The following is a 16217-nucleotide window of genomic DNA, read 5'->3' on the forward strand; positions in this document are numbered from 1 at the left end:
TCCAAACCGGGCGATTCCCTGCCCCCACCTGGGGATTGGCAACCCTAGCAGGGAAGGGACCCTAGAAGGCCTCTCTGCTCACTAGAGTTGTGGCGAAGGATCAGGGTCACTAATCCCCAGGTGGGTATTCTTTACAGAAGAGAGAGGTCACTGGTAAACGAATATTCACACAACCACAAATGGTTATAGTGGCCAACAATTCCTAAGACCATATAGCAATACGATAATGGTGAGAATACGCAAATCTATAGCGACGTAGACAAAGCTCTCAGAGTGCATTCAGGGATGACAGCAGAGCACCAAAGTGCAGGGAGTCGACTTGTAGCTCCTGCGTGGACAAATCTTCAAGTGATGGCAAGCTCTTCAAGTCAAATAATCCACGAACTTTTCCTTCAAGTCAAATAATCCACGAACCACAATTAGGGTTGCCAAGTCCAATTCAGGAAATATCTGGGGGGTTTGGAGGTGGAGCCAGGAGACTTTGGGGGGTGGAGCCAGGAGACATTGGGAGTGGAGCCAGAAGCAGGGTTTTGACAAGCATAACTGAACTCCAAAGGGAGTTCTGGCCGTCACATTTTAAAGGGACTGCACACCTTTTCAATGCCTTCCTTCCATAGAAAATAAGGAAGGATGGGGCACCTTCTTTTGGGGCACGTAGGATTGGATCCCCTGGTCCAATCTTTTTGAACCTTGGAGCGTATTTCGGGGAGAGGCACCAGATGCTACGCTGCAAATTTGGTGCCTCTACCCCAAAAAACAGGCCCCCCAGAGCCCCAGATACCCGCAGATTATCCATTATTTCCTATGGGAATAAGTCTCCATAGGGAATAATAGTGTTCCCAGCAGACATTTCCCTCCCCTCCCCCTCCGCTTTCTGATGAACCTGAAGTGGGGGGGGAGGGCCTCCAAACGGGGGGATCCCCTGCCCCCACCTGGGGATTGGCAACCCTAACCACAATTCATACAGCTTCACAGTTAATCAACAATCTCTTCCATGTAACGCTAAAGTAATCTCACAACGTTTCATCACACAACACAGCTCACCTCAAACAGGCACCGGCTCAGAAATGGCTCAAGGATCCCTTGCCCCCACCTGAAGATTAGCAGCCCTATTCCTTCCTAAGGTCACCAGCTCCACGGTGGGAAATCCCCGTAGATTTGAGGGCAGCTCTTGTGGTGGGGGGGGGAAGGATGTGGGGCAGAGGGGGACGCCAGCAGGTGACCGCGCCAGAGAGCGCCCCCTTCCAGAGCAACCCTTCCCTCCAGGAGACCTGATCCCCGTCGCCTGGACGTCAGTTGGAACCCCGGGTGATCTCTGGCCACCGCAACAAAGAGAGGCTCGGCAAATGAGGGGCTGCAGCGATTCGCGAAGCGTAAAGGCACTTTGGATAATAAAATGCAGGGGTGGAATTCTAGCAGGAGCTCCTTCGCATATTAGGCCACACCCCCTGATGTAGCCAGTCCTCCGAGAGCTTACAAAAAAAGAGCCTTGCAAACTCCAGGAGGATTGGTTACATCAGAGGGTGTGGCCTAATATGCAAAGAAGCTCCTGTCAGAATTCCACCCCTGATAGAATGTATACACCACACGGAAGGCAAGAGCAGCGCCTCAGACACCCAAAGCAGTGTTTACGTCGCAAACATTTGTGGAGTAAGAACTGAAAATATTGGGACACTCGGCAAAGGAGAGATCCGAAACGAAGGGCTGAACGGCCTTCTGTCAGGGATATCCGCTCCACGTATTGGACTTTTACTTTTGGTGTCATATGGCTTACTATTCATATTTGCATCACTGGCATTATTATTATTATTATAAGCAGGGCTTTTGGGGTAGAAAAAGCCCAGCAGGAACTCATTTGCCTATTAGGCCACACCCTCCTCATGTCACCATTGTTTCACACAGGGCTTTTGGGGTAGAAAAAGCCCAGCGGGGACTCATTTGCCTATTAGGCCACACACCCCTGATGGCACCATTGTTTCACACAGGGCTTTTGGGGTAGAAAAAGCCTAGCGGGAACTCATTTGCCTATTAGGCCACACCCTCCTCATGTCACCATTGTTTCACACAGGGCTTTTGGGGTAGAAAAAGCCCAGCGGGAACTCATTTGCCTATTAGGCCACACACCCCTGATGGCACCATTGTTTCACACAGGGCTTTTGGGGTAGAAAAAGCCTAGCGAGAACTCATTTGCCTATTAGGCCACACCCTCTTCATGTCACCATTGTTTCACACAGGGCTTTTGGGGTAGAAAAAGCCTAGCGGGAACTCATTTGCCTATTAGGCCACACCCTCCTCATGTCACCATTGTTTCACACAGGGCTTTTGGGGTAGAAAAAGCCTAGTGGGAACTCATTTGCCTATTAGGCCACACATCCCTGATGGCACCATTGTTTCACACAGGGCTTTTTTGGTAGAAAAAGCCCAGCGGGAACTCGTTTGCGTATTAGGCCACACACCCCGACACCAAGCCAGCCAGAACTGCGTTCCTGCTCAAAAAAAAAGCCCTGGTTATAAGAGCGAATGTGTGTGAGTTACTGTATGTTACTATGTGAAAAAAAATCACTTTGGGAATCGTATAATAGGGATAGCTTTTTATATTATATAAACCGCGATATATAAATACACATGACACGTAGTACACAAATTTGGTTCATGTATATGAGTTCATTAGTTATTAGTACACCAAGTCGACACGGAGGCGATTTCTGTAGCTTTAGTTCAATCCCCGTGTTTCCGTTGTAAGGTAGCTTTCCAGCCACCCCCTGGAGGTTGGCAACCCCCTTCTCTGGCCAGCCCAGCGCCTAGATTGGCTTCTGTTCCCCTCCGGCCCGTTTTCTTCTGTCTTGTGCAGCTCTCCGCTCAGCCGTCCCGTCTGGCTCCAGCCGGACTCACCTGCCTGCCTCTCTCCCGCTTTCCCCTTGAAATGTCCTTGAGGTTGCGGCAGCCGCAGCAGCAGCCACCGCCGGCTCTCTCTGCAGCAGGGGGGCTGCGGGCTCGCACAGCAAGAGAGAGAGGGAGAAGGGAGGGGGAGATCAGGCAAGCGAGGAGGGCAGCAGCCGGAGACTGCGGGGAGAAGGGCCGGCCTGGGGGGGGAGGGAGGGGGGAGCAGGCGCAGAGCGGCAGAGGCTGGCTGGCACCCAAAAGCGCTGGGAGACTGCAGGGCCTCTGGACGGCCAGCCAGCGGAGGCAGGAAGCCGGATGAGACCTCTGATCCAGGGGCGGCTTAATGTAAGAGCCACGTAGAAGAAACATGAGATATTTGAGAGCCGCAAGATGCGAATGTCAGATCTTGGAGGGAGGGAGGGAGAGAGGGAAATAGATGGGGAAGTAGGGCGGGAGAGGTGGAAAGAAAGCAACTTTAAATGCATTCTCCAAGCCACTGGCTGGCATGGCACGGAAAATTAATTTACAGACAAACGCCTTCTCCATGCCAGCCAACAGGGTGGTGGGGGCTTTGGGAGCCACACAATAGATATGAAAGAGCCACATGTGCCTCTCGAGCCGCAGTTTGGCCACCCTTGCTCTGGTCCATCAAAGTGCAGTCTGTTCAGATGGGCAGCACCTCTCCAGGGTCTCAGGCCAAGGACTTTCCATCACCTCCTGCCTGGTGCTTTTAACTGGAGATGCCGGTGATTGAACCTGGGACTTTCTGCCTGCCAAGCAGAGGCTCTGTCACTGAGTCAGGGTCTCAGGTCAAGGTCTTTCCCATCCCCTCCTGCCTGGTCCTTTTAACTGGAGATGCTGGGGATTGAACCTAGGGCCTTCTGCCTGCCAAGCAGAGGCTCTTCCACTGAGCCTGGATCTCAGGCAGAGGTCTTTCCCATCCCCTCCTGCCTAGTCCTTTTAACTGGAGATGCCGGGGATTGAACCTGGGACCTTCTGCCTGCCAAGCAGAGGCTCTGTCACTGAGTCAGGGTCTCAGGCAGAGGTCTTTCCCATCCCCTCCTGCCTAGTCCTTTTAACTGGAGATGCCGGGGATTGAACCTGGGACCTTCTGCCTGCCAAGCAGAGGCTCTGTCACTGAGTCAGGGTCTCAGGTCAAGGTCTTTCTCATCACCTCCTGCCTGGTCCTTTTAATTGGAGATGCCAGGGATTGAACCTGGGACCTTCTGCATGCCAAGCAGAGGCTCTGCCACTGAGCCAGGGTCTCAGGTCAAGATCTTTCCATCACCTCCTGCCTGGTGCTTTTAACTGGAGATTAACTGGGACCTTCTGCCTGCCACTGAGCCAGGGTCTCAGGTCAAGGTTTTTCTTATTGCTCCTGCCCGGTCGTTTTAACTGGAGATGCCGGGGATTGAACCTGGGACCTTCTGCATGCCAAGCAGAGGCTCTGCCACTGAGTCAGGGTCTCAGGCCAAGGTCTTTCCCATCACCTCCTGCCTGGTCCTTTTAACTGGAGATGCCGGTGATTGAACCTGGGACCTTCTGCGTCCCAAGCAAAGGCTCTACCACTGAGCCAGGGTCTCAGGTCAAGGTCTTTCTTATCACCTCCTGCCTGGAAAACCAGTGCCAGCCTGAGCAGACAATACTGACTTTGATGGACCAGTCATCTGATTCAGTAGAAGGCAGCTTCACATGTTCCTGTGTTTTGGCTGGGGAGCCCTCGGAATGTTTCATACCAGGGATGCAAATGTTTGCTGACCTGAGAGCAGAAGGGTAGGATGCTCAAATGCCGACAGAGAGCAGAGATGTATCCCTTTCCTTTGTTCCTTTCCTTCATGAGAGCCAGTTTGGTGCAGTAGTGAAGTACGTGGACCCCTATCTGGGAGAACTGGGTTTGATTCCCCACTCCTCCGCATGCAGCTGCTGGAGTGACCCTGGGTCAGCCACAAGTTCTCTCAAAGCTGTTCTGCTCAAGGGCAGCTTCTGTAAGAGCTCCACCCACCTCACAGGGTGTCCGTTGTGGGGTGGGGAAGGGAAAGGAGATTTGCAAACTGCTCTGAGACTCCTTTGGGAGCAAAGGGTGGGGTATGAATCAAATTACTTATTATTATTTTTTTTTTTCTTATCTTGGTTCTCCCAAGATAAGAGTCCACACACTTAACCACTACATCAAACTGTGCTTTTATCTTGGGGAGTGGAGCAACGTTCCCTCTAAGGTGAGTTAATGTGAGCTAGCTCACAGATATTTAGCCTGCAGCTCAAACATTTTTGTGTTGGCTCAGGAAGGATGACCCCAGAGCACAATAATCCATGCAGGAGCTCACAACTTTAATGTCAGTCGCTCACAAAGTGAACAAGCTTGGTCCTCCCTTGTGCCCTAAAGCCCGGGGAATTCTTGCTCACGAGACTCCACAGCTTAGAGGGAGCATTGGAGCGGAGTGATTTCAAATGCTGGATGGCAACGGCAGGTGAATGATAAAATTAGGTGTGATATGCAGAGAGGTAGCAGGCGTGGAGAGACCAGCATTGGTAATGAGATAGGAAACCGAGGTCTTGATTCAGTCCGGGAGGATGCCTTGTCTTGAGCTTCATCGTCATTTGCCATTCAGCTGTCAGGGGAGGGGCGGTGGCCTGGGTTGAGGCGTGGAGCCTGGGAAGGAATAGTGGGAAATTGAAAGGGAATGGAGGAATCTCTGAATGGTCAGGTTGATGGGCTTTGCTAAATTGCTTCAGCCTAAAAGCACCCACGTTTGCAATGCATTAAAAACTTATCACGCAACTTGGCAAGCATAGCTCAGAAAGATGGATGAGCTCTGCAGAAGAACACAAGAGCAGCCTAGCTGGAACTGACCCCGCAGTCCATCTAGACCAGCATCCATGTTTTAGCTATGGCTGGTCAGAGTCTGCAGATGCCTCCCCCCCCCCCCCCCCCGGCTCCACTCCCCAGCATCTGACAACCGAAGGCAATCTGCTTCTGATCTCAGCATTTGGCTATCTTGGCCAAACATAAGAGAACATAAGAACATCAGCTATGCTGGATCAGGCCATCCAGTCCAACACTCTGTGTCACATTGGGGCCAAAACCCAAGGGCCATCAGGAGGTCCACTGCTGGGATGAGAACTCCAAAAGCCTTCCCACTCTTGCCCCTCAAGCACTAAGAAGACAGAGCATCACTGATCCAGACATAAGAACGTAAGAGAAGCCATACTGGATCAGGCCAATGGCCCATCCAAAACTCTGTGTCACATGGTGGCCAAAACCCAGGGGCCATCAGGAGGTCCACCAGTAGGGCTAGAACTCCACAGGCTCTCCCTCTGTTGCCCCCTAAGCACCAAGAATACAGAACATCACTGCCCCAGACATAAGAACATAAGAGAAGCCATGTGAAATTAGGCCAGCGGCCCATCCAGTTCAATACTCTGTGTCACACAGTGGCCAAAACTCAGGTGCCATCAGGAGGTCCACCAGTAGGGCCAGAACTCCAAAAACCCTCCCTGTTGCCCCCAAGCACCAAGAATACAGAGCATCATTTCCCAGACATAAGAATGGAAGACAGCCATGTCGGATCAGACCAGTGGCCCATCCAGTCCAATACTCCATGTCACACAGTGGCCAAAACTCAGAGGCCATTAGGAGGTCCATCAGCAGGGCCAGAACTCCAGAAGTCCTCCCACTGTTGCGCCTCTCCCCACCACTAAGCACCAAGAATACAGAGCATCACTGCCCCAGACATAAGAACATAAGAGAAGCCATGCTGGATCAGGCCAATGTTCCATCCAATCTGTGTCACACAGCGGCCAAAATCCAGGGGCCATCAGGAGGTCCAACAGTGGGTCCAGAACTCCAAAAGCCCTCCCACTCTTGCCCCTCCCAAGCACCAAGAATACAGAGCATCACTTGCCCCAGACAGAGCGTTCCATCTCTACCTTGTGGCTAAGAACCACCGATGGACCTCTGCTCCGTATGGTCATCCACTCCCCTTCCAAGGCAGTCGAGGGATTCGAACCCTGTGCTGTGGCCTCTGCTGGTCTCTGCTGTGTTCGGCTGCGGGAGGCGGGGGGGGGGGTCGGACGAAGCTCCCTGCATTGTGTGGTTCCAGCTGGTGCCTGACATTTTCAATATTGAACAAAGCCCCCCTGCCCGCCTTCCCCGAGTCCAAGGCAAGCAAAGGAAGAGAGGGCAGCCCCGGTGCCCCCCAGGGGTCTTTTAATCTCAGAGGAGCCTCGGATCTGGGCCTGGAGCGAAGGCCTCCTCCTCCTCTGCGGGGGGGGGGGGGTAACCCTTTGAAATGTCTCTCGAGGAGTGAGGCCCGCTGGTTCGGAACCGAACCCTCTTGCATAACAATCGTTCAGAGCGCTGCTAGCCGGTTTTCAGGGGAATAATAACTGGGGCATCTCAGCCAGCCGCGCGAGAAGGAAACTGGGCCACTCAGCTGCATAAGCAGCGCCTTGCGAGGTTCCCAGCCTCTACCCGAAATCCCTTTTTTTGTTTCTCCTGTGATAGAAAAAAACAACAACGGAAGAATGCTCCAATAAAACGTTCTATCCGGGGTTGCCAGGTCACCTCTAGGGTTCCCAGTCCCCAGGTGGGTTGAACAGATTGCTGGCGGAAAAGTCTTACCGACCGCTTAAATCCTTTGCAAGCCAAATTCTATTCTAGTCACGGACACTGGCGGACTGGCCAGGGTGTCCGCTTGCCCGATAGCAAGTGGGCAACCCTTAAACATTAGACAATATGTTAAAAAATGTTCATGACCTGCTGGAATGGCCTTGGGTCAGCCATAGCTCTCGTAGGAGGTGTCCTGGAAAGGGCAGCTGCTGGGAGAGTCCTCTCAGCCCCACCCACCTCGCAGGGTGTCTGTTGTGAGGGGAGAAGATATAGGAGATTGTGAGCCGCTCGGAGTCTGCGATTCAGAGAGAAGGGCAGGGTATAAATCTGCAGTCTTCTTCTAGCTTGAAAATATAATAGAAGTCCCAATATTATTACTGTAATGCAGCTAAAATTTACATTGTATTTAGGGTTGCCAGCCTCCAGGTGGGGCCTGGGGATCTCCCACTTTGACAACTGATCTCCAACTGGCAGAGATCAGCTCCCTTGGAGAAAATGCAATCTGTATATAGAAGAAGAAGATACTGGATTTATATCCCGCCCTCCACTCCGAAGAGTCTCAGAGCGACTTACAATCTCCTTTCCCTTCCTCCCCCACAACAGACACCCTGTGGAGTAGATGAAGATATTGGATTTATATCCCGCCCTCCACTCCAAAGAGTTTCAGAGTGGCTCACAATCTCCTTTCCCTTCCTCCCCCATGACAGACACCCTGTGAGGTAGATGAAGATATTGGATTTATATCCTGCCCTCCACTCCGAAGAGTCTCAGAGGGGCTCACAATCTCCTTTCCCTTCCTCCCCCACAACAGACACCCTGTGAGGTGGGTGGGGCTGGAGAGGGCTCTCACAGCAGCTGCCCTTTCAAGGACAACCTCTGCCAGAGCTATGGCTGACCCAAGGCCATGCTAGCAGGTGCAAGTGGAGGAGTGGGGAATCAACCCCGGTTCTCCCAGATAAGAGTCCGCACACTTAACCACTACACCAAACTGGCTCTACATTTAGTATCTCCTGCATACTGTCAGTAATTTGTAAAAGATATGTACACTGTAATTACTAATATATATATATACACACATTTAATTCGCAAAAGTTTTAATTGTACCTTTTTTCCACTTACGGGTTTTTTTTTGAAAATTGTATTTATTCCTTATAACATTGAAATGATAGCCTTATAGTTGTGGGTGGGCTCCCTTTGTCTCCTGGCAACCAATATTTTTAGACCCCGTCCGCCACTGTTCACAAAATCCATCAAAAGAGCATGTAACGCTTCTCATATATTACATACATTTTTCATGTCATTGCTTTTAGAACATAAACCCTTGTCAAAGTTCTTAAAGCTATAGGCCCGTGGGCTTGCAATTCGTGAGTCTTAAAGGCATCACTCCGCGATTTAAATATCCAGCACAAAATCCAGTTGCCAACTTTTCTTCTTGGATGGGTGATGTACAGGTAGTGCTTGTAGACTGTAAAGTAGCTGTATTTCTTTTTTAAAAAATAGGCGGCAATGTGAATCCTCGGTTGACTTCAAGAGCTATAAAAGGACTTTAAGAAGCACCGATTCCGATCTTTTTTTTTATTAATAAAAAAGAAAAAGAAAAAGCATACATAGCACACAACAAACAAAACAAAAAAAAAGGAAATAAGCATACAAATTTCTTATTCTAAACATAACATCTAACGGAGCAAAAGGACTAATCCTAAAATATATATATATTATCTTATCAATTCAAAACCCAATTTCTTTGCCCATTCATACAACGGATTCCAGGTTTCCTTACATTCCCTCCTCTCAACCTATGGGTTAACAAATCCATTTCTGGATCTTAGTTGCGGCTGAGAAGAATGATTACAGAGACATTTATTGCCCCACTCAGAGCTGAGAATTCTACCAGTACTCCTGATGCATTTTAGTACGCTCACAGAGCTTCTCTTGAAAAAGGACAGTCTGTAGTGGTGCTAAACATAAACTGGTTTCAGCTTTGTCTTCATAAAATGGTCACCTGTGCAATACCGCTCTTTGGAGGTCTCTAGATATAGGGTTGCCAATCCCCAGGTGGGAGCAGGGGATCCCCCGGTTTGGAGGCCCTTCCCCTGCTTCAGCGTCATCAAAAAGTGGGGGAGGGAAGGAAATATATGGTATGCTGGACACTCCATTCTTCCCTATGGAGACCGATTCCCATAGAGTATAATGGAGAATTGATCCGCGAGTATCTGGGACTCGGGGGGGGGGGTGCTGTTTGAGGTCGAGGCTCCAAATTTGCAGCATAGCATCCAGTGCCTCTCCTCAAAACACCCCCCCCCCCCAAGTTTCAAAAGGATTGGACCAGGGGGCCCAATTCTATGATCCCCAAAAGAAGGTGCCCCTAACATTTCCAAATGGAGGGAAAGCATTTAAAAGGAATGCGGTCCCTTTCAATGTGATGGCCAGAACTCCCTTTGGAGTTCAATCATGCTTGTCGCACCCTTGCTCCTGGCTCCACCCCCAATGTCTCCTGGCTCCACCCCCAATGACTCCTGGCTCCACCCCCAATGTCAACAGGCTCCACCCCCAAAGCCCCCAGGTATTTCTTGAATTGGACTTGGCAACCCTACTCTAGAAATCGATTCTTGGTGGGGGAGGAGCGACAGGTGGGTCTTGATGCTGAAGCACAGACACCGCTTTGAGAACTGGGAAGGAAACTCCATCTCCCACCTTACGCCAGTTGGTTTCATAGGTTGCTGGCTTGCTCACTGCCTTCTGGTCTCTCTCCTCTCCTCTCCCCTCCCCTCCCCTCCCCCCCACCCAGGGCTCTCAGACAATCTCACCGACCTGGAAAAGAGAAGGCAGATCTACGGACAGAACTTCATCCCCCCCAAGAAGCCCAAGACCTTCCTGCAGTTAGTATGGGAGGCGCTCCAAGACGTGACGCTGATCATTCTGGAAATCGCTGCCATCATCTCCCTGGGCCTGTCTTTTTACGCCCCGCCGGGCGAGGAGAGCGAAGGTGAGATGCCATGGCGCAATGGTAGAGCATCTGCTCTGCGTGCAGAAGGTCCCAGGTTCGATCCCTGGCAACTCCAGTTAAAGGGTGATGTGAAAGACCTCCGCCAGAGACCCTGGAGAGCTACTGCCGGTCTGAGTAGACCAGGGTGATCAGACTGTGGCTCAGGAGCTACATGTGGCTCTTTCACACGTCTTGTGTGGCTGTCAAAGTCCCCACTGCTCTATCAGCTCTGCTTGGAGAAGGCATTTCTCTCTTTAACTCACTTCTCCAAACCAAGCCAGCTGGTGGCTTGGAGAATGCATTTAAAGCTGCTTTCTTTCCACCTCTCCCTCCCCATCTATTTTTCTACATTCCTTCCCTCCCTCCTCCCATCTATTTTCCTTCCTATCCTTCCCTCCTTCCCCCATCTATTTTCCTTCCTTCCCTCCCTCCTCCCATATATTTTCCTTCCTTCCCTTCCTCCCTCCCTCCTCCATCTATTTTCCTTCCTTCCTTCTCTCTCTCCCTCCCTCCTTCCATCTATTTTTCTACTTTCCTTCCCTCCCTCCCTCCTCCCATCTATTATCCTTCCTTCCCTTCCTCCCTCCTCCATCTATTTTCCTTCCTACTCTCCCTTCCTCTTCCCATCTATTTTTCTTCCTTCCTTCCCTCATCCCATCTATTTTCCTATTTTCCTTCCCTCCCCCCCTCCTCCCATCTATTTTCCTTCCTTCCTTCTCTCCCCCATCTATTTTCCTTCCTTCTCTCCCTTCCTCCTCCCACCTATTTTCCTTCCTTCCCTTCCTCCCTCCTCCATCTTTTTTCCTTCCTTCCTTCCCTCCTTCCATCTATTTTCCTACTTTCCTTCCCTCCCTCCCTCCCTCCTCCCATCTATTTTCCTTCCTTTTCTCCCTCCCTCCTCCCATCTATTTTCCTTCCTTCCTTTTCTCCCTCCCTCCCTCCTCCCATCTATTTTCCTTCCTTCCCTCCCTCCCCCGTCTATTTTCCTTCCTTCTCTCCCTCCCTCCTCCCATCTATTTTCCTTCCTTCCTTTTCTCCCTCCCTCCCTCCTCCCATCTATTTCCTTCCTTCCCTCCCTCCTTGTGGCTCTCAAACATCTGACATTAATGTCTTGTGGCTCTCAAACACTCTATGTTTATTCTGTGTGGCTCTTACTTTAAGCAAGTTTGGCTACCCCTGGAATAGACAATATGAATCTTGAAGGACCAATGGTCTGATTTAGTATAAGGCAGACTCATGCATTCGTGCGCTCGGCCGTGGGCAGGAGTCCTGTATAAAGGCCATTGCAGAAGTGGAGGCTCCTCTCCACTCCACTAAGATTGTGCACAAGGAAAATCCCATTGTCCCTAAAGACCTATTTCCACTTGTGGAAGGCATAGTGCTGGCGAGGGAGTGTTAATATAAACTTATATTTTGCAACATCATTTTACTTTCCCATTGACTGGAGCAATTAAGAATGCATTTGCAAAGTCAGACACGGTGAGCACCTACGCAGCATTTATGCATTCTCATTTCCTTGTTTGTAAGTTCCATTTCTTTGGAGAGGGTTTTCTTCCCCCTCCGTTCTGCAAATGTTTCGCTCCCTCTAGGGGTCGATTCTGTATTACCCCGATTTATGTCTGGTGTATATCCTTGAAGATTTAAACGGCAGGCTTTTGTGCTGGTCAGGAGCTGGTGCAGTATCAAATGGACTATGAGAGGGAGCAAAACACATGTGGCACAGAAATACAAAACCAGAAGAAGGACAAACAAAGGAAAGGAGAATGTCGAAAATTGGACGTTACATAGAACAATTGAGTTGGAAAAGACTTCCAGGGACACTCTGTCAAACATGCGGCCCAGGGGCCGAACCAGGCCCCCCCCCCCCCCCCAGGACTTCTATCAGGCCCCTGATCAAGTGGCTGTCATCTATTCCCTCGTCCCTCTCTCTTGCTTCCTTCTGCATCACAGCGTGCTTTGTCAGGCTTGCTCAATCGTACACAGGAGCTGCAGAGCAAAGACTCTATTTTATCCATTGGATGAAACTCCTCCCTTGGGGAGGAAGGGAGGAGGGACAGTATTTCTCAATTGCACAGCACAGCTACTAAGCCAATCCTCTCTCCTTTCTATTGGCTGAGGCTCCTCCCCCTCCAGGTCCCCTGGGGAGGGAGGGAAAGAGCCAGAGCTTCCTTTGCCCAGTTCCCTGGATCGCACGGGAGAGATACAAAGAAAGCACCTTGAAGGCCAATGAGTGCTGAGTTTATGGCTCCACTACCTGGCATTACATTTTATGACACACGCGGCCCGGTGTGACAAGGTCTCATTTATGTCAGATCCGGTCCTCGTAACAAATGAGTTCGACACCCCTGTTCTAGTGCAACCCCTGAACAATGCAGGCAATTCACAGCTACCTCCCCCACCACCACACACACAGCCAGAAGATGGGAAAAAACCCTCCAGGATTCCTGGCCAAACTGGCCTGGAGAAAACCTGCTTCCTGATTTGTGCAAGAGCCATGCCATGTCTAGGACTACCACTTGCACAGTGAGCCTTACTTTAATGGAACACCGAGGGCTTTTTAGAGCAGGAATGCACAGGAACGCAGTTCCGGCTGCCTTGGCATCAGAGGCGTGGCCTAATACGCAAATGAGTCCCCGCTGGGGGGGGTTTCTAACAAAAAAAAGCCTTGGGAACACCCCTTACTTGGAGACGGACTCTGGCCAGAGCTTATTTTGTAGCAGGAACTTCTTTGCATATTAGGCCACACCTGCCGGATGCAGCCAATCCTCCAAGAGCATACAGGGCTCTTCGTACAGGGCCTACTGGAAGCTCCAGGAGGATTGGCTACATCAGGGGTAGAATTCTAGCAGCAGCTCCTTTGCATATTAGGCCACACACCCTGTTGTAGCCAATCCTTCAAGAGCTTACAGGGCTCTTCGTACAGGACTTACTGGAAGCTCCAGGAGGATTGGCTGCATCAAGGAGGTGTGGAGAAGAGTTCCTGCTACAAAAAAAGCCCTGACTCTGGTGCTGTTTCACTGGGTGCAAGCCAAGTTTGATCCAGGTTTTGGGGGCATCTCCTGTATCTGCTACCTCCCCTCCAGTTTGGTGTAGTGGTGAAGTGTGCGGACTCTTATCTGGGAGAACCGGGTTTGATTCCCCCCTCCTCCACTTGCAGCTGCTGGAATGGCCTTGGGTCAGCCTTAGCTCTGGCAGAAGTTGTCCTTGAAAGGGCAGCTGTTGTCTGTTGTGGGGGGAAGAAGATATTGTGTCTGTTGTGAGGGAAGACGATATAGGAGATTGTGAGCCGCTTTGAGTCTTTAATTCAGAGAGAAGGGCGGGGTATAAATCTGCAGTCGTCTTCTTCTGCTTCCTCTCCATGCCCCCACTTGTCTGTGCGGTGTTCCCCCGAGTACTCCCAAGCTCACCCACTGCTTGCCGTCTCAGCTGCCCACACTGCATGCACAACCTTTCCCCAATGGTGCTGGGTGGGCAGAGCAGCTGGAACTGGCACTGCCGTAGCTGCCAGAAGCACACCACCCACGTGCCCTTCCTGGGCGACGCTAGGCAGTGTATGCAGCCGGGAATGCGAACATAAGAAGTGCCCTGCTGGATCAGAGCAGTGGTACATCTAGTTCAGCAACCTGTCTCACACAGAGAGCCAGTTTGGTGTAGTGGTTAAGTGTGCGGACTCTTATCTGGGAGAACCGGGTTGGATTCCCCACTCCTCCACTTGTACCTGCTGAAATGGCCTTGGGTTAGCCATAGCTCTCACAAAGGTTGTCCTTGAAAGGGCAGCTTCTGGGAGAGCTCTCTCAGCCCCACCAACCTCACAGGGTGTCTGTTGTGGGGGGAGAAGATATAGGAGATTGTGAGCCCCTCCCACCTCACAGGGTGTCTGTTGTGGGGGGAGAAGATATAGGAGACTGTGAGCCCCTCCCACCTCACAGGGTGTCTGTTGTGGGGGGAGAAGATATAGGAGATTGTAAGCTGCTCTGAGTCTCTGATTCAGAGAGAAGGGCTGGGTATAAATCTGCAGTATTCTTCTTCTTCCAACCAGTTCCTCTGGAGGGCCAGCAACAGGGCAGAGAGGCTGAGGCCTTCATAAGAACATCAGAGGAGCTCTGCTGGATCAGTCCAGTGGTCCACCTAATCCAGCATCCTGTCTCACACAGCGGCCAACCACATCCTCTGGAGGGCAAAGGCTTACATAAGAAGAGCCCTGCTGGATCAGACCAACGGCCTAACTAGTCTGGCAGTGGCCAACCTGTTCCTCTGGCAGAGAGGCCGAGGCCTTCCCCTGATGTTGCCTCCTGGCTCTGGGATTCAGAGGTTTAGTGTCTCTGAATGTGGAGGTTCCCTTCAGAACATCAGTACAGCCCCGCTGGATCCATCTAGTCCAGCATCTGGTTTCATACAGTGGCCAGATGGTTCCTCTGGACATCCAACAACAGGACCTACCCCTAAAGTTACATCCTGGCTCCGGTTGGGTTTGAACGCCACAAGATATGATATTTGAGAGCCACAAGATATGAATGTCAGATCAGGGAGTGGGGGGGAGGGAGGAAGGGAGGGAGGAAAGAAGGAAAATAGATCGGGAGGTAGGGAGAGAGGTGGAAAGAAAGCAACTTTAGCTTTAAATGCATTCTCCAAACCGCTGGCTGGCTGGCTTGGCATGGCAAAGTGATTTAGAGACAGATGCCTTCTCCAAGCCAGCTAATGAGAGCCACACAATGTGAAAGAGCCGCATGTGGCTCCCGAGCCACAGTTTGGCCACCCCTCGCGTAAAGTAATATTTCTTTTTGTCCCTCCTGAGCCTACTTCCCATCCGCTTCCTGGGATGCCCTCCAGTTCTAGTATTTTGGCATAGGAAGCTGCCCCACCTCAAGCTATATTGATACCAGCTGGCCCCTCATTAGCTCTGTTAAATTAGTTTCTGAGGAGATACATGGCAGGACGATGAGGTTTGGTCCTTCCTGTAGGACCACGTACACCATATACACCTGAGGAGAATTATCTCTACTACCCCGCCCCCCGGGGTCATTTCATAGAAAAAGAGGTGCCAGAGTTCATTAGCACAACTCAGTTGCCTATGCCACACACCCCCTGACATCACCACTGGAGAGCCAGTTTGGTGTAGTGGTGAAGTGTGCGGACTCTTATCTGGGAGAACCGGGTTTGATTCCCCACTCCTCCACTTGCACCTGCTGGAATGGCCTTGGGTCAGCCATAGCTCTGGCTGAGGTTGTCCTTGAAAGGGCAGCTGCTGTGAGAGCCCTCTCAGCCCCACCCACCTCACAGGGTGTCTGTTGTCGGGGAGGAAGGTAAAGGAGATTGTAGGCTGCTCTCTGTCCTTGAAAGGGCAGCTGCTGTGAGAGCTCTCTCCAGCCCCACCCACCTCACAGGATGTCTGTTGTGGGGGAAGAAGATAAAGAAGATTGTAAGCCGCTCTTAGACTCTGTCTTTGAAAGGGCAGCTGCTGTGAGAGCCCTCTCCAGCCCCACCCACCTCACAGGGTGTCTGTTGTGGGGGAGGAAGGTAAAGGAGATTGTGAGCCGCTCTGAGACTCTTTGGAGTGGAGGGCGGGATATAAATCCAATATCTTCTTCTTCTTCTTCTTCTTCTTCACTGAAAGGTGTACTAAAATTATGTCAGCTCAGCATCTACCTTAAAATGCTTCTTGAGTTATAACGGTCATAATGAAATCTTTCTCCCCTCATACTTTATAAATCACTTTCTCTTATGTGGGCATGATGAAGA

General features: G+C 51.0%; 1 protein-coding gene across 1 annotated transcript in view; it reads left to right on the plus strand.

Moving 5' to 3' along the window:
- Positions 1-16217, plus strand: part of ATP2B3 (ATPase plasma membrane Ca2+ transporting 3) — a 141688-nt gene that overhangs the window by 13460 nt on the left and 112011 nt on the right. Inside the window, 1 exon segment of the mRNA XM_060252485.1 lies at positions 10281-10478. Coding sequence (XP_060108468.1) covers positions 10281-10478 — 198 coding nt within the window.

The sequence above is a fragment of the Heteronotia binoei genome, chromosome 13, assembly GCF_032191835.1.
Source record: "Heteronotia binoei isolate CCM8104 ecotype False Entrance Well chromosome 13, APGP_CSIRO_Hbin_v1, whole genome shotgun sequence".
Taxonomy (NCBI): Eukaryota; Metazoa; Chordata; class Lepidosauria; order Squamata; family Gekkonidae; genus Heteronotia; species Heteronotia binoei.